This window comes from Pan paniscus, chromosome 1, assembly GCF_029289425.2.
Source record: "Pan paniscus chromosome 1, NHGRI_mPanPan1-v2.0_pri, whole genome shotgun sequence".
Lineage (NCBI taxonomy): Eukaryota > Metazoa > Chordata > Mammalia > Primates > Hominidae > Pan > Pan paniscus.
This window is the reverse complement of record NC_073249.2, coordinates 167,162,402-167,180,518: the sequence shown is the minus strand read 5'-3', so window position 1 is coordinate 167,180,518 and position 18,117 is coordinate 167,162,402. Positions and strand designations below refer to the sequence as shown.

General features: G+C 41.1%; 1 protein-coding gene across 9 annotated transcripts in view; it reads left to right on the top strand.

The window, feature by feature from the left end:
• Positions 1 to 18,117, top strand: part of FGGY (FGGY carbohydrate kinase domain containing) — a 459,452-nt gene that overhangs the window by 368,791 nt on the left and 72,544 nt on the right. For 7 of the 9 annotated variants that reach the window (XM_034966174.3, XM_034966202.3, XM_034966229.3 and 4 more), the window contains one exon: positions 1,970 to 2,064. The exons of the other annotated variants lie outside the window; for them this stretch is intronic. In XM_034966174.3, coding sequence (XP_034822065.1) covers positions 1,970 to 2,064 — 95 coding nt within the window. The remainder of the gene's footprint in view (positions 1 to 1,969; positions 2,065 to 18,117) is intronic. 9 annotated transcript variants of the gene reach the window in all.

The window sequence follows — 18,117 nt, the reverse complement described above, 5'->3', positions numbered from 1 at the left end:
GGTCCATAGAGAAGGCTTGATGGTCATAGTCGCACACCCATCTGTACCATTCCTAGGATTCTTCAACGGCTTGCAGTGCTCTCCTGCTGGTGTCAGCACAGCCCTGCAGTGTGGCCTGGCATCTGTCCTTCCCCTCTGGATGGTTGATGGGAACCTTTATTGTCCCTTCCCCACTTATCCAGTTTTTAGTCCAGGTCTAGTACATGCATAGAGGCTTCACTTGCCATCTACCTGAATTCTAACAGTAGCAGCCATCATTTCTCCGGGGCTTACTGTAGGCCAGGAAATATGCTAAGCACCAAGTATGTGCCCTCTCATTAAGCCTCACAACACACCTGTGTGGTACATCTTATCATCATCCCCATTTTGCATTTGGGATGATCCCCATTTGCATTTGGGAACCAAGGCTTAAAGACTTACTGGACACAGAGCTAGTGGAACCAGGAAATAAACTCAGGTCTGAGCTTCTCCCAGCATTCCCACCCCACCTGACACCATGTTGGCAACATCTTAAGCCCTGGCCCAGTTGAGAGCTGGTATTCCTAAATTCTCTGGGGTGTCTGTGGGAATTTACTCCCCTGCCCTTTTCGTCTGGGTAGCTGGAGGAAAGAATTGAGTGGGGGAGGTAATGGGATGTAGAGAGAGTGTCTTCTCAGACAAGATAGGAAAAGAAATCTAAGCTTTGGGAAAATAACTCTTATGGCTTGAGTAGAAGACAGTTTTTACACCACCAGTTTACCTCTGTAAAGTTTGCTGCCATCTCCCGATTAGCAGACTAATCTATACATTATAGACCTAAGAATCCTAAATTATTTCTATTAATCTTAAACCTACCATGAACCCTCAACCTCTGGGCATTGGCATATGGAGGGCTCCTCCCTGCCTGGTGGACTCCTGCTCACCCTTCAGATGCCTGTTTAAGCCTCATCTCCACCGTAATCTGTGATGACCGCTACCCCAGAAATGTAAGTGACTCATCATTCAGTCACTTACCATGTGCTAGATACTGGTCTAAATGCCAGGGATTCCGCAGTAGTCAAAACAGAGTCCCTACCTTCAAGTAGCTTAAGTTTTTGGAGGGGAGACAGACATTAAACAAGATAAGTAAGTAAAATACGATGTTGGAAGGTGGGATGAAGCAGTTAAGGGGGTAAGGAGTGTTGAGGGAAGTTGTAATTTTAAATCTGATGGCCAGGGAAAGCTCAGTAGGAAGGTGATGTTTGCAGAAACACTTGAAGGATGGGCCGGCAATTAGCATGTGGGCATCTAGGAGGAAGTGTTCCAGACAGGGAACAGCGTGGGTAAGGGCCCCAAAGCACACTCAGGAAGCAGCAAGGAGGCCAGGACTACGTGGCTGGAAGGAGAAGAGGAGGATATCAGAGGGGGAGAAGTGGGGCCAGATCTGGGAGGGAGAGCCCCTTGTCAGCCACTGTAAGGGCTGTGGCATGCACCCTGAGAGAGGGGAGAAGCCCCTGGAGGGATGAATCACACCCTCTCTTGCTATCTCCTTTCCCTTAGCACATCTCAGTTAGAGAACCAACCCCCTCCGTAGCCTTCATCTCTCTCATCCATCTCCCTCTGAAACCTGAATAGCAGGGCACAGTCCGATTCATCTCAGTATTCCCTCGGCCAGCAGAGCACTTAATAAACATCAGTGGATCTGAACTTGAATCAAATGGCAGGTAGCAGCTTGCAGACGCCTGAAAAACCTGGGCACTGAGGTCTCGTGAGTTGATATATATGGTGTTGCTTCCCTTGGGCCCTTGGCTACTGCACCAGCAGGCACAGGCAGTGAAATCTTTTAGAACCAAATAATCCCAAGGAATAAGGAAGGGAGGACTGCGGGGAGTCGGGCGGGGGGCCTGCTGCTGCCCTGATGTCAGGTGTTTTTGCCACTGCGGCTGCTTGTTGGCTCCTCACACTCCCCTGGCTCTGCTCCCTAACCAAGGTGTGGCCTTGTCCTGCGCAGGCATGCCTGTGGTCCTGTCGCAAGAGGTGGAGTCCGTTCTTGTGGGTGCTGCTATTCTGGGTGCCTGTGCCTCAGGGGATTTCGCTTCTGTACAGGTATGTGAAGACCAGGGGGTGGGCTGTGGCTCCTCCCCTGTCTGAGGCCATCCTTCCTCTTGACAGCAGCTCGCATTTTACAAAATACACACAGGATATAATTAAGAAATGATAGGTTCCAGCCAGGGAAAGCACAAACACTTCTAGCCTCAGACATATTTATTGCAGTTTTCATTTGACTTGGCCTCAGTTCGTGTTGGTCGTTCTGTTTTTCAGTTGTTTTTTTCTTTCTTCTTTAAAATACCTTTTAAATTATTCCTTTTAAATTTCCCCTTGACCACTTTTCTTTGAGCACATGAAACAGGTAAGGCTCAAAACTTCAGTGTTTCATGTGTATTTCAGATTTTTATTTGCTTATGTCAACCTCACCATTTTCCAAATACCTTGAAGGCCTCTATCAACAAGAGACACAAATGAAACTGTCAGTATTAAATAAAAAAGGAATTAAAAGGGAAAATAAGGAACAAAGATATAGGAAGAAGGAAACAATTTGGTGGCTGTGATTAAACACATAATTTGGCTCTGAGCTTCCTGGCAGGCAAGACAAAAAAGAACACATGATAAATTGCATAATTCTTACTTTCAAAAAGAGGAAACATACTAGTTTCTGGTGAGAGGGAAAACTTTTCCTCCCACCAAATTGCGAAAGACTTTGCACACATGGGGCTTTGTGGAGAGGTTTTGAGTGCTAAAATAATACAAGGTAAACAATGAATGTGGTATGGAAGCTAAGAGCATACAGGCTCTGGCATTAGACCACCTGGGCTCAGATCCTAGCTTGATTACCTACCAGCTCTTGTGGCCTAAACAGTCTTCTCTGTACTTCCACTCCTTTATCTGTAATAGTAATTGACAGCACATCGTGAGTTCTGTGTGTCAAGCATGCTCATTTAGTCCCTGCAACAGCTCTATTATCCCCATTTTATAGTTGAGGAACCTGAGGCATAAAGGAGTTAAATAACTTGGCCTAAATGAAACAGCTAGTAAATGCCAGAATCAGGAAGTCTGGCTCCCACTTCTCAACTGAACGTTCAAGAGATATTTGTTCAGCAAAGCAGCAGAGTGTCCAAATGACTTGCCCATGGTCTCAAGCTTAGGACTACAAGCCAGGTAGCTAGTAGCTCAGTAATTAGAGCTTTGTTTATTGTGAACCTCTTATGTTCCAGACACTGTGCTAGGTGCTTTTTGTATAATCTTCCTAATACCTATAACAATGCTTCATGAGCCACAGAGATTGGGCAATAGAGATCCAAAACTTAAGAGTACACTGTTGGGAACAGACAGATGTAAAAGTGTGATGCTGTTTGTACTGCATTTTGGAAAATGTGGTACACTACACACTATCCAAGCCTCTGAAACTAATGACTGTGAAATCTCCCTCACAAGGAATTAAATCCACTCATGAATTCTTGTGGGTTCTGAGTGAGTCTTTAAACAAAGATGGTATAGTTCAATTCTTGACTTTTTCTGGATAGTCTCGTCCTTTCTCAAAAATAGCACATGGAGATATTTGTTGTTGAAATATCAATGAATTGTCAATTATTATTTTAGTGTATCAGCTGACGGAGATGTTCTCACAATTAAATATCTTGCCCTTCCTGTGGCAAATTATAATAGTTAAAACAGGGGGGATGCTTACTAAGGTTCTGCAGAGGTTACTCTGTGTTGTGAACTGAATATTTGTATTCCTGCAAAATTTGCCCTGACCCTCAATGTGGTGGTATATGGAGGTGGGTCTTTGGGAGCTAATTAGGGTTAGATGAAATCATGAGGGCAGGAGCCTAGTCTGATGGGTTATGATGGTCTGATGGGCCCTTATACAAAGACACCAGAGAGCTTGCTTGTTCTCTCTGCCATGTGAGGACACAGCAAGAAGTCCATTTCTATAGGCCAAAAGAGGGCTCCCACGAGACCCTGACATTGCTGGCACCCTGATCTCAGACTTTGAGCCTCCAGAACTGTGAGAACATAGATTTCTGTTGTTTACCCAGTCTATGGCATTTTGTTATAGTAGCCTGAGATAAGACACCTCATTTAACCTTGACAGTCATCCTGCTTGCAGGATGCATGTTTTTATCCTTCTGTGATAGGAAGCCAAGCTTCAGAGATGTTTTAAGTAATTTGTCCAAGGCTACACAGAAAGGGCAGAAGCAGAATTGAAATGAAGGTCTCTCTGGATCTATATCTTATCCTGTCATTCTTTTTCTAATTTGTTCGATTTGTTTTTTCTTTAAAAATATTTTCTGGCTTCTTCAGTGTTCAGTGGTGTATTTTCTGAAAAGAAATGCCATAGGTCACAAACCAGGAGATAGTCTGTAGCTCAAACAGAGAATAGCCTGTCAAGATGAGGCTGCTGTACTAGATACATCATACCATGACTCATGGCTTCATTGATATCTTATTCAAAACTGGGATCTCCAGCTCCAAAGGAATTCCACTCACATCTTCCCCTAATGGGAAACTGAGCTTAATTCCACACTGACGTCTTGACTACATGAGATTTGCTGTTAGTCTTCTGGAACAGAATCTAAGATATAGTAGATCAGATTTGGAACTGATGACTTGAGTAGCAGCTGCAAGGCTCACAGCATTGTAAAGACAAGCTCATGTCTCCTATTCAACCCAAGGATGTGTGTGCCTGTCCTGATCATTTTCAGGAGACACAATCTAGTAAAGGGAGCCCCCAGCTGAGAGAGTCCTGAGGTCTTATCTGTCATCACTTACCTGACAGACTCCCCATAGTCTGGAGCTCTGTGCTTGCTTTACTGTCCTCAGACGATGTCACTTGTTCTCTCTGGGTGCTTGTTTTATTTGTCTGTTTTATGTATTTTTTTTAATGTTTAAATAAGAATTGCCACCCATATGGGACTATCGAGATAAAGAGCCTTTGAAAGTTCCAGTGACCTCTCAGGTGTAATCAATATCATTAGAATGATAAAATGTTTGGAACTGCTTTGGAAATGAAAATGCATGTAGACTTGGCATCATTTGCTCCCCTCCAAAGAAGAGGGGCCAACCTTTGTGCCCCAGGTCTGAGGACCAGCTCCAGATTCTGGCAAGGTGAGGCAAAATTGAATTGCTTTCTTTCTGTGATTCATATTTTCAACCTGAACTTCAACACAGTCTTTTCTTTGAACTTCAGAGACCCTGGCTTGGTTTGCAGGGTACCTGCCTTTCCCTCCTTAAGAAAGTTGAGCAATTCCTGCCAGCACCTCAACTATTCCAGCAAGTCAGATGTTTTATCTTCTCATGGACCACACATCTGGTGGTTAGATGGAGGATTTCACTTCTTATCTAGATAGGCCAATTTTGGTAGACTCAGCCAGAGTCACCTCCTTCAGATTCTGGGAAGGCTGGGAAGAATCTAGAGGACCCAGACAGTAGAGGTAGGAAAAACTTTTATGTGCTTGAGGAGACAGGGTTTTCATAGGCCCCTGAATGGATGATTTTCAGCCAGGGGTAGAGTCCTATACCTTTCTTGGGTGATACCAGTGGATCCACAGCTGTAGATTTTACTTGTAGCTTTTGTAGACTCTGTGTATCTCAATTGCGGGAGAATTTTATCAGGGGAAGGGAGACTGGATGGAATTTTCTGGTGGGCCCTTAATGAAAGATTGGCCAACAACAAGATCTATTGATATTGCAAATTTTGAAACATGCTGACAATTCCTAGCTTCCTTCTTTTGTTCTTTTATCCGTTCAGATTCTCCTTCTCTTAGTTTGTCTCTGTCTCTCTTCCCTTGTCCTTTCCTGCTCTCTCTCTCCCTTTAGACATCTAAAGTCTTCTTACTATTTCTTTGTCAAATTCGGATCTCACAAAGGATACTGACATAGCCATTTGTTCATTCTAAAGAATACAATGACTAATACTATCTTAAAGAGTTGTCCCTCTTTAGAAAGGGTGTTTTCCTTTTAGTAGTTTTCAAAACTGTGTCTTTACTAAAGAGTACAGTCTCCTTGTGGACAAGTATTCTTGAAGGCAAATCATGATCAGCTTTATATCTGCGGTTTAATGAAAAATATGGAATCAAGCCACAGATATGCTGCTCTCACAGTAAAAGTTTAGCTATTGAATAGGTGGGAGGGGACACAAAGAAGGCAGTTCACTTCCCCTCCCTTTACTCTTAGGAATGTGGAATCCCTGTAGTCTTGACCTCTGTGACCTTTCTACTTGATCCCTCCCCCATCATCAGTAGAGTACAAAATGATCCTCTATAATTCTGAATATCTTGGAAAACAAATCATTGTAATTAGAAGCTGAGAGTGTTCCATAACACTTCTCTAGGCTCCCAGGTCCTGGAAAATCAATAAACTGGAAAAAAACTAAGTTTATGAAATATCACTATGCTTACACTTTCTAAGCACAGACAGTTAAAAGATTCTAAGAAATACAAGGACAAATAAATAAAACAAGAAGCAGTTTCAAGTCGTTGTGAGAGAAAACTCAATCAAATGGCAAAGAGACAGCAACATGAAATGGCTCTCCACTTTCTGTTTCCTTCAGGCCCCCTGCAGATGTCATTAGCTTTCTGTAATTTCTTATCTTCAGGGGCAGTTTTTATTCAAGTCTATTTAGACAAAACAAGCTTTAATTCCAGCAGTGCTATTTGTCTTGAACCACCACCCCCCACCCTTGAAAAAAAGGAGCGGAGGAAGCATCTGAAGCAAAAATCAGTAAAAGGAGACAGTGACAAGAGATCAAAATGCATTCAGCAGTCATTTTAAGGGGAGTACCAGTGTAAAGAAAATAAGCCCTTGGAATCAGCCAATTAATCACAGACCTTCCTTCCTCCCACTACTGAGTGTTGCCACCCCTGTAAACCACTGACTCCATGCACTCCCACCATCAACTTTCCCTGTCACGTTCCAGACAGACTCCTGTGTCTTCAAGACCAATACATGTAAGTGGCCAGTTGAGAGCTGTGATTACTCACCCTTTCTGTAATGTGTGCCCACAAGATAAACCATCCATGCTGACCGCAGTGGTCTACCCTTGAGGTCATTCCTTGCAAACATCCTCATTGCTTAGCTGAAACCTCTACTTCTGTTCTTTTTCATGAAATTCACTTCATTTAGGGCTGGTTATACTCATCACCTGTTATGCATTTCAGAGCCTATGATTTTTGTATATAACATGTCTCCCATTCTATTTTATTTTGTAAGAGTCAACTTTCTGTGATTTTTTTTTAGCTCTATTTGGCTTTCTGTCACGATAAATAACAGTTTTGCTATTTGCAAAATAAAGCTGATTATCATTATTTTAGTTTCCAGAGGTTAGGAAAAACTGAAATACTGTAGATGTTCAGAAGTATGAAATCATCCCATTTCTTGGTGCATTCAATTTAGTTTACTTGCATTTTTTTCTTTGTCTGGAATACTAACATTTCATGTTCATTGGGGACAAAAATAAGAAAATTTAATTAAGATGAATGAAAATATGAAAACATTGATCTTGTTATCCTAAAATAACCTATTTTAAATTATTTACTTATTAACTGTTTAATATTATGGTTTCTATTCTCTTAGTCTTTTTGTACATATTTTAAAATCATTTTATACTTTTAAATTACAAAACGTATTATACAATGCATAAAGTTTTATCTTTTTAGACCTTTTTCCTATACTCAAAAATATGTAGTAAACTTCCTTATTTATCATTTTTGTAGGCTGCATAATTTTCTACCTAATAGAATATATTATAGCTTATTTCACCAGTCCTCCAGACTTGAATATTTAGGTTTTCTCCATTGTTTTAAAGAATGCTGCAACTGACATCTCTGTTACTAAATGTTTGCACACATCCTAAATTATCTCTATAAAATAAAATTAGAGGCATATAATTGTTCAGGCAAAAAGTGTGCCCAGCATTTAGGGTTCTGATACATAGTAATAATTTATACTCCCATCAGTAGTGTCTGAAAACTCAGGGTTTACATTTCTTGTATATAAGGAATCTCTTGCCATGGATTTTAGTTCCATTTTAGTTCTATTTAGCTTTCATCCCCAGGCCTCTTATAATCCTACTTATTTCACATATGGTCCTGATATTATCAGCTTTTTTTTAAGTAGCCTTTTGCCCTTTGCTGCTTAAGCATGTGTTTCTGGATGAGATTCTGATTCCTAATTAAATAGATTCAGATTACTGATTGAATTTTCTGAGTATCCTGTCCCATATGTCAATGTCCCTCAGAAAGTCAACAGAAAACTTTGGAATGGTATAATAATTAATAATTGAAAGAAGAATTCAATTAAGAATATGAAGTTGGCCCTAACATTCATTATTCTTATTGCCACACCTGGTTAACAATACATTCCTTTTTTTTTTTTTTTAAGAGTTTTTTCGACCCCTCCAGAAAAAAAAAAAAAAATAGAATAAAACAAAAATAGATCAGGTTCTGAATAATTATAAAACCTCTGGTTCCAATCCAGTTTGCAGAATGATACCATGGGTATAAAAGTCAAAACATTAGCTGAAAATTGTAATTTTTTAAGGAAATTATTTCAATATAAGATACACATCATTTGACTCTCTTGTTCCTTACAGAGTGATCCAAGAACAGGACCTATTACTTTCCATCCATTGTCATTCATAGACCCCTTGAAGCAACCCAGTGGTTGGTAGCAGCAATCTTTGTGCAGATGAGGACTCTGAAGCTCAGAAGTGTTGTATAACTTGTTTAATACAAAGCCCACGCCCTTTGTATTCCATCAGACCATATCCTATAGATACATATACATTGCTAGGGAAGTACACTATGGCAACTGAGACACCTCTCACAAGGTGGTATGGCTTATAAAAAATAGCATTACGTATTTGTCATCATTGCTTGGTTGAGTGTCCAACACAGAAATAAAAATAAGCAGGGTGCCCTCTTTGGTATGGAAATATTCTAATTCATTTCCCCAGAGAATGACCATACTCACCAGTATTATTTTGCTCTACTTATTTGCTTTTAATCATAATATATGCCTGTTTACTTTTTGTAGCTATAAAAAGGTAGATAAAAGAAGCACTTTAGGTAGATATAAAAAGCACTTTAATTAAGAACATGAATTAAAAGATACTTCAATAATGAAGTACAATAGATTAAGGAGTACTTTAATAGATTAAAATAACTTGAATTAAAAGATACTTAAATGCTGTTGTTATTAACACAAAGGTTTAGGCTAACAAAACGCATTTTCCCAAATATCTCTCTCACCTCCCCCCACAATTTTTATTCAGGAATGTAAGAATTGGGCTTTTATAAAAGCAACCAAGGGCTAAACATCTACTAAGTTCTTAGAAACTTTGAAGGATTACAGAACTCTCTTTCTATAATAAGGTTTACCTGTTTGACTTGATTTTGTTCAAGATGGCATTTCATACTGGTGTAAACCTAAACAAAAATGTGTAAGATTTATCTCGTAGAAAGACGTGCCTGTAAGTAATTAATTCCTCACTCTAATTACTATTTATGCCTTTACTTTTTATTGTAAACATTCTTGTTGGAATAAACTAGAAATAGGTTTTTTTTCTTTACACTAAAATAACTCATGAATAGCAATGAAATCCATGCTGTATAATATTCAAATGAGAGATCAGGAAAGACAAGGCTTTTAGTTAAATCAGTAATATTCTGTGATGGGGAAAATTGCCTTGAAAAATACACACACACACACACACACACACACGCACACACACATACATACTACTAGAAAAAGTTTGAGGTTCGATTCAGAGTGTGGAAGGTACAGTGTCTTAAAAGAGTTTCAGTTGCAGCATTTAGGCAGATGATCAAGAATATGCAGAAGAAAACAAAAGAAATCATAATTATAGTTTCCTAACAGAGGTATTTGATCCTCTGCAGTGAACCATAAAAAACTAGCGTGGGATCAGAATCTTGAGTAGCATGTATTTAATTGTATGCATTTCAAAGAAATTTGAACATTTTTAAAAGTTATACCATATTAAAAATTGTATATAAAGACATTTTCTATAATATTATAATAATTTTACAAATGAGGAAACAGGGTTAGAGAGAGTAAGTGAGTTACCAAAGCCAATGGCTAGAAAGTGAGAGAGGCAGAATCCAAGTACTAGCCTGGGATTCCCAAACCAAGGACTGTTCAGCTCAGCCATAAGTGGAAATGGATTCTTATGGGGCTAAGTGATTACCATTATTTTAAAAACTAGTATCAGAAATAGATGACAAGAATTTAAATGTATATCAAAATATCCCTTTGGTAAATGTTAGTGTCCTCACAGGTAAACAGAGGGCACCCTCAAATTAGAGTAATTTGAGAGGGTTTAAAAGAGGGACTGTTTACAAAATTGCAGTCATAGAGACATAGAGAAATCACAGGGAGAATGTGACCCTGGGGTTTGTAACAGCTGGGCCTGTAGAGGCGAGGGAAAAGTGCAGTTACTGGATGCCCAGAACAGAGGGCTTGTGTGGAGACTGCACAGTGACCCTGGAAGAAAAGGGCTGCACTGTTAACCCTATTCTCCCTCTCTCTAATCTCCTGCCTGCCTCACCATTGGCTGGAATCAGAATCAGAGAGCAAGAGAACCTGTTGATGTATTCTGTAGAAGGCCACATCTCTAAGCTCAGAGGAGGGTGGGACGGGATCTTCAGAAGCACTTGGAGACATTCAACTGAGTCACCCAGCCTGGACTATTCAGAGCGGTCTGCAGACTAGAGGGCAGTCTCTAAATGGTTTGTTCAGATTTGCTATGAAACAAGGAACTTGCATCAGAATGTAAATCAATTATGTCACCAAGTGTACTGTTTAGTTCAGCTGTCATTTTATTCATAGCAAGATGTTCTCAATGAAGGAACCGGTGTGCTGGCTTACATCCTGGGGCAAACTCCTTTCACCACAGATGGGCCCTTTGAATAGCACTAAACTAGATTCCTTGCTCTGTAGGTAATGATAAAAACGCTGGAATCCCTTTCCTTGTTTTGATTTTCCTACCTTAACTTCTGCTAAAGAGAAGAAAACGAGTATTTTTCTGTACCTACCCTGAGCCTGGCACTGTGCTAAGGTACTTTAGATGACATTTAATTCTTGCAAGTTAGATTATTCACTTCATCTTTACAGACAAGAAACAGGGCCAGAAAGTTTAAGTAATGTGCCTGTGGTCTAGCAAGTGAGAGAGCCAGCACTCAAATTCAGATCTTACTCCAAAGTCCATGCCCCTCACTGTTTGTAGGCTATCCCAGGACTGTGCTTAAAATTATCTGACATTAACACCAAGAAATAAAGCAGGGTTGTTGGGGGATTGCCTTATATGGAGACCTATGACTATGTTCTGTATACATATGCTATGCATGATTCCTGGGAATAGATACAACCCAGCTCCCCCCAAATCAGATAGCATTGTTTGTGAATACGATGTTACTCCACGTTACAAGGCCTTGTCCAGTCCAGCCAGCCAGGTCAGAGATGAATTCAGTTTGTTTCTAAGTGGCTGTTGTCTGTTGCCATCTCTTTTTAAACCTGGGAGGTCAGGAAGAAGATAGGGAGAAAGAATTCATGAGAGGGATGCATTTCCTTAGAAATGTTATTAATTGGCTGGGCAAACCAAGAGAAGGAAATAAAATAGCTGCTCCTTACTAAGTAAAGGCATCTTCTTCCCTTATCTCATTAAAAATTAAAAGCACTCTTGGTTTAAGTAGGGCAAATTAGTAATTAAGTGCTATATAATGAACTTGTATAAACAGAATATTGAAGGGGAAGCCAAATTAATCACTCTGCTGGCTTGTTTTTGCCCCCATTAATGCACCTTTTACTTAGGTCCTTCCTGTGATACCAGGATGCATTTTCTGCTCTCCTCTGCTGCTGGAGATTGGGTGGGCTGTGATAGTTGGGCTGACAGATGACAGTGGACTGGATCTGGAAAAGTCGTGTGTAGGGGCCTCAATGGCCGTTTCATTTTTTAAGCCAAGGCTCATCAGCACAAGCCTACATGTGACAGGAACAGCCTTAGACAGTAGCAGGGCAAGGAAGAATTAGACACAATGTCGGTACCCAAGGAATTCCCAGTCTACTGGTGGCAGGAGGTTGGGCACAGATGGATACAGTTATGAAAAAGTCTAAGGTGTAATGGCAAAGACTATTTCCTTGGACTCAGATCTTGGCTCAGCCACTTACCTTGGGTGAGCTACTTAGTTTCTCTGTGTCTCAGAGGCCTCACCTATGAAAGATTCCATTGCAATTACTCTGCAATGGAATGATGGAGCATTTGAGGAGTGACTTCCACTGTCTTAAGAGGGCTGGGAAAGTCTTCCAGAGGAGGCAACCTTTGGCTGGTGACGGAGCTAGAACTCAGGGTACCGTGGGAGCCCCCAGGCCTATGCTCCTCATCTTTGCAGCATAGTGCCTCTTCTGAAAGTGGAAGAAGGAGCTTGGGCCTCAACCCAGGACAAATCTCTCTCCATTTCAGCTCAACATAGTAAATATTAGTAATAACATCTGGATCCTCAGTCTCGTGATATGTTAGCAACTACCTGCCAAGTATGTGGGGTGAGGAGTAGAAAAAGTAAGTGAGCTGAGTCCATCACAGGCTGGGTAAGAGGAAATCAAATGGAGCAGCAGAAAGTAGCCCTCTAAGTCACCTTGCTGAACCTCACGGTGATGGCATCTCCTCGGCTTGCTAGGTGTGTGAACACACCTGGCTGGGAAAGCTACTTAATTTCTCTGATCTCAGTTCCATATTAACTGACCCCATTGGGTTTCTGCAAAGATTCTGTGAATGAAAGCACATTTAGCACAATGCCTGTTCAGCAGAAAAGTACTATTATCATTCCCTGTGTTCATTTGATCTTCACCACAACTCTATGAGGTAGGTGGCATCATTGTGCCACTCTATTAAGCAAGAAATTGAGGCACCAAGCTATTGAAAAGCTCGCCTAAGGTCATCTAGAAGGTTAGTGGCAGAACGATGGTTTAAACTCAAGTGATCTGGCTCCAGCCCTGCCCTCTGTGTATCCCCCACAGCCCTGTGCTTTGGAGGGCACCTATAGCTAGGTTTGCATGTCACATGCTAGAAATAGGGTAGATGCTTCTCAAGGATGTCCGGAGACATCCTCTCTCACTACTGAGGAAGAAGTTATTTCCTTCTGCTTGAGGGAATGGTGGGGCAGAGCCTACAGCTGTGGTGACCCTTTGACGGGTGGGGCAGGTAGAGCAGGCACAAGTGACTCACCAGGGAGCATGAGCCCTAGGATGCAGTAGGAATGCAGCTGCTGCACTGATCTTGGCAGTTTTGATTAGTGAACAGAATAATTTATTTGTCATTCATACTCTGCTTCCATAAAGGATTTAAGAAAGCTTACAATAAGTGACTAAATAGTTACTGGAATAAAACTCATAAGTTAGAAATGATGTAAAAAGAGGAAAATACACATATATATACATATAAACATGGGAAGATACCAGCAAAGGACAAGGTGATTTGATTCTGTATCAGGTAGGAGAAAAGTACTAGAAAAGTATTAGTACTAATATTTGTATTCAAAGTACTGCCAAAGAATGTTGAAAATCAGATTGTTTTAATTCTGGATTGGTGAGTGCCACACCAAATATCTATGGGACAGATCTGGCTTATCTATGGGTCTCTGATCTGGACTAGGCAGTTATTATTTTTTTTTAAATGAGGTCTCGCTCTATTGCCCAGGCTGGAGCGCAGTGACATAATCATGGCTCACTGCAGCCTCAAACACCCGTTCAAGCAATCCCCTAGGGGGTTACTTTGACTGAACTTCAGGCAACCAAGGCAAAACTGGGAAAAGTGTCAAGTCATATGGAGTCAGAGAATTATACCAATTCTTTGAAAGAGACCACATTTTTCCTTATACCAAATTCTAAAATCATTATTTCTTTAAAAAAGAACTTAGAAATCCTTCCATGGAACTCTTATAGAAGAAGGCAGAATTCATTATATACCACCTTGCTGAGAGCCCAGATCATAACATTGAAACCTGACTTCGGGTCTAGGATAGTCTGGGATTATAGCTTTTTGGAGATGTCACTTGACTCAGGGATAGAACCAAGAGTACCCAGTTTGGTAGATAGATAGCATGTCCCTTCACCTTTTTCCATGAATATTCCTTCCCTTGGCCAGCTTTGCAAACAAAGCTGTGTTACTGACCTAGGAGTGTCTCATAGTACCTCAGTACTAAAGCTTTTTACAAGCCTGGCATCAGAGAAGTGCTAAAATGAAGCACCCATCAATCGAGAAGGGCAACAGATGTTGAAGCATATCAAATATCAGTAAACAGCAAGCCCACAGAGACTGCTGAACTTGGCGTCCTCATAGCAAAAATACCCTGTTGCCTTTAAGAGAGAACGCTGTGGACTTTTATAAACCACATTAAGTGATGTATTTTTTTCTCCATTTGGACAATTGCTACCCTATGAAATATTTTCCCTGAAAGATGGTCTGCTATCCTCTATTATTTTTTTTAAATCTCTACTTTTTTAAGGGCAAACTTAATGCTCACAGAGTGTTCTAGGCTCTCAGCCCTGGAAATATAGGTCTCCAGAAATTGAGAGGAGTTTCATGTTCAGCTTATCTAGTACCCTCTCTTTTACTATTAGCAGTATGATTCATATTGTAAGTAATAAATCAGGCTGTATTTCAATCCTGTAGCTGTGCACTAGATTAGTCCCTTTACCTCTCTAAGCCTGCTTACTCATTTGTATAAAAATAAGACTATTAAGAACACATACCTCATGCAATTGTTGTGAAAATTAATTGAGATGATATGTAAAAAGTATTTGGCACAGTTACTAGTATGAATAAACTCTCAATGAGAGGTATACAAAATTATAGCAATATTTATGATGATATCTATCATTACTATTAGCTGACTATAAATCACATGCTGTATTAATGCTTTACATATATTACTGAAAGGTGGCTTGGCTGGTCCTTTGCCTGTTTGCTCTCACAGAGTGCTCCTTCCCCTGCTCTGCTGTGTGTTACACTTCCTAGGCTCCCTTGCACCTGGCCTCTGAGCAGGCTTGGCCATTGGGAGGTAATGGTGGGAGAATGACTGATGTGCAGGCAGAAGTCAGGTCATTTCTCCCCTTCACTACAGCAGCAGCTGCATTTTCTGTCTGATTCCAGCTCCCAGTCTCTCTCAGATCCCAGTTCTGGCCACTCAGCTTTTCTTTGGTTTCCGTTCTATACTGACATTCCCTGTTCCTGGCTCTAGTCACACCACTGCCTCCTGTCATCCCTTGATTCCTAAGAGGGGTAGCATCTGTCTGCTGTCGGTAACCTCTGTGTGGCTTCAACAACCTGTTGGGCTTCTAGGTCTCTTCTGTCACTAATGAAACTAATTTTTTTTTTTTTTTTTTTTTTTTTTTGAGACACAGTCTCACTCTGTCGCCCAGGCTGGAGTGCAGTGGCACGATCTCGGCTCACTGCAAGCTCTGCCTCCTGGGTTCACGCCATTCTCCTGCCTCAGCCTCCCGAGTAGCTGGGACTACAGGTACCCACCACCACACCTGGCTAATTTTTTTTTTTTTTTTAAGTAGAGATGGTGTTTCACCGTGTTAGCCAGGATGGTCTCGATCTCCTGACCTCGTGATCCACCCACCTCGGCCTCCCAAAGTGCTGGGATTACAGGCATGAGCCACCACATCTGGCTGAAACTAATTTCTCATATTTAATTCTTCCTGTTCAAAGACCTAGAGTAGGTCTTTGGGCTACCTAGCTAACTTGACTGGTAGTCCAGCTACCTGACTGGACTCTGACTGATATCATTGCTTTTAACTACTAAAAGAAAAGGTAGTCCTTATAGAGAATTCACTTCTCCTCCTCTCCCTGTTGGAATGAGCCAAGCCAACTGGAGAAGGGATGGCTGGTTATCATGGAGAGAAGTTCACTTGGACTAAAGCTCAAAAGACAATAAATTGACCTAAGCATCTTTGATGAATACTGCCTATACGCCCAGCTGAGTTTGGCATTGAGGCCAGGAGCCTCAGGTAGCTTACCCCCTCTCCGAGGAGACAAGATTCAAGTACAAGTCATAGCCAAGCACACTACAAGATAGTGTCTAGTCAGAAGGAATAGAAACTCCTCTTTCTTGAGCCAGAGACCTGGACCATTCACTATTCTAGGTAAGTAACTATAATAGATATGTGATTATTCTCACATGCCAAATGAGGAAATGGAGGCTCAGAGAGGGCAAGTGATTTACGCAAAGTCACACTGCAATTAAGTAGTGGTCTTAGCAACTTAAGTCTGTATGTCCTAGAACCTGTTTATGGGACTCATATCTGTTCCTCAAAGTTTTCTAATCTTTTTGTCAGTTTCAAAGCAGATAGTAAGAAAACTACATACATAATTCATATTGCCCTGGTCTTGTAGAAATGACCTTACGAAACAATATTCAACCTTGTTCACCTAATTCTCAGAACAGGTTTATGTGGAAAGTTTATTGTGTTCATTTTTTACAGATGACAAAGCAGACTCAAAAAAGTAAAGGAATTTACCCAAGTTCATACCGAACGTTCATATTCAACCTGGAATTTGAATGCAGGTTTTTCTCTCCCCAAGCATATGCTCTTTCCACTTGGGGACGTCCAAGAACTGGACCATATGTAGTATAGGACCAAGTGTTTTTTAGAATTTTTTTTTTTTTTTTTGAGACGGAGTCTCACTCTGTCGCCTAGGCTGGAGTGCAGTGGCGCAATCTTGGCTCACTGCAACCTCCACCTCCCTGGTTCAAGTGATTCTCCTACCTCAGCCTCCCAAGTAGCTGGGATTACGGGCACCTGCCACCACACCTGGCTGATTTTTGTATTTTTAGTAGAGACAGGATTTCACCATATTGGCCAGGCTGGTCTCGATCTCCTGACCTCAGGTGATCTGCCCGCCTCGGCCTCCCAAAGTGCTGGGATGATAGGCATGAGCCACCTCGTCTGGCCTAGACATTTTTTTAAAAGGTTGGGGAGCAAGGCCAGGTTCCCTATCTTCCAGGAACAGACAGTTGGGTTAGAAAAGTATATATAAAGTGACCTGAAACCAGAGAGTGCCATTGCATAATCTACTCTCTGGTAGTGACTACCAGCAGGAAAGAGTAGCCTGGCTTTGTGTAAGAAATGGGGCTTGAAATGGGCTGGAGTGGAAACATTAATTTAGGACAGGCAGAGAAGCAGCAGGAAGAGGGATTTTTAGATAAAGGTGCTGGTGAGAGCAAAGAAACAGATGCAGACAGAACGGAGATCAACGTTAACTCCTGGGAAGGGTCCCAGTTCAGGAGTAGTGAAAAAGAAAGTTGGATAGATAGGACCACAGTTGATTACAGGTAGGGGTTGTTAACCACAAACAGATCAATTAGGAATTTGATCAGCAGTCTTGGGAGTACTTTTTGCTCAGTATTCCCTTATCCTTTAACTGTCTTTTAAAAAAATGTTGCAAGCTGATAGTCTCACTTTAAAAAAAACATTAAGTCCTTCTTAGATAATACTGCTTTCTGCTTAAGAAAAATAGCTTTTAAATTAGTTCAGCCTGTGAGTAATAATAAAAGTTTATTACTTATCTCTCACAGTTTTGAAGAGTCTCTAAAATAGAAGGGAATACTCTTTAAATGCCCCTAAAATGCTATCCTCTTTCACTACAGTTCATTTGTGTATAGGGTGTTATAAAATCACACATTTGAGAATTTCAGGATGGAGAAAGCACCTTCTGAAGCAATGTCATTGAGAGATGGGGAGCAGGCTGCTTTCTGCCAGCTCAAAATCTACTCCCTCCTCCCTCCCCAGCCCCTCCCTGACACCTGGGCCTAGAGGAGCCTGTGTGTTGGATAGAGTTGACGGCAGTGAAATTCCTACCAAGTTGGCCCTTTCAGTTTCACCGTCAGTGTCTCTGATGAAGAGGGATCTTGACAAACCAGACTGGTTTGGATAATTGGACTACAGCAGTTGTCTTCATCTCAGTAAACTGACTAACCACTACAGAGGCTGGAGGAGAAATTTATAGAAAATCCTAAAATGGAAATTGAAGCAAGTGTTTCAATGACTAGGAAACAACAGGCTTTAGTGAGGTTCTAGCAT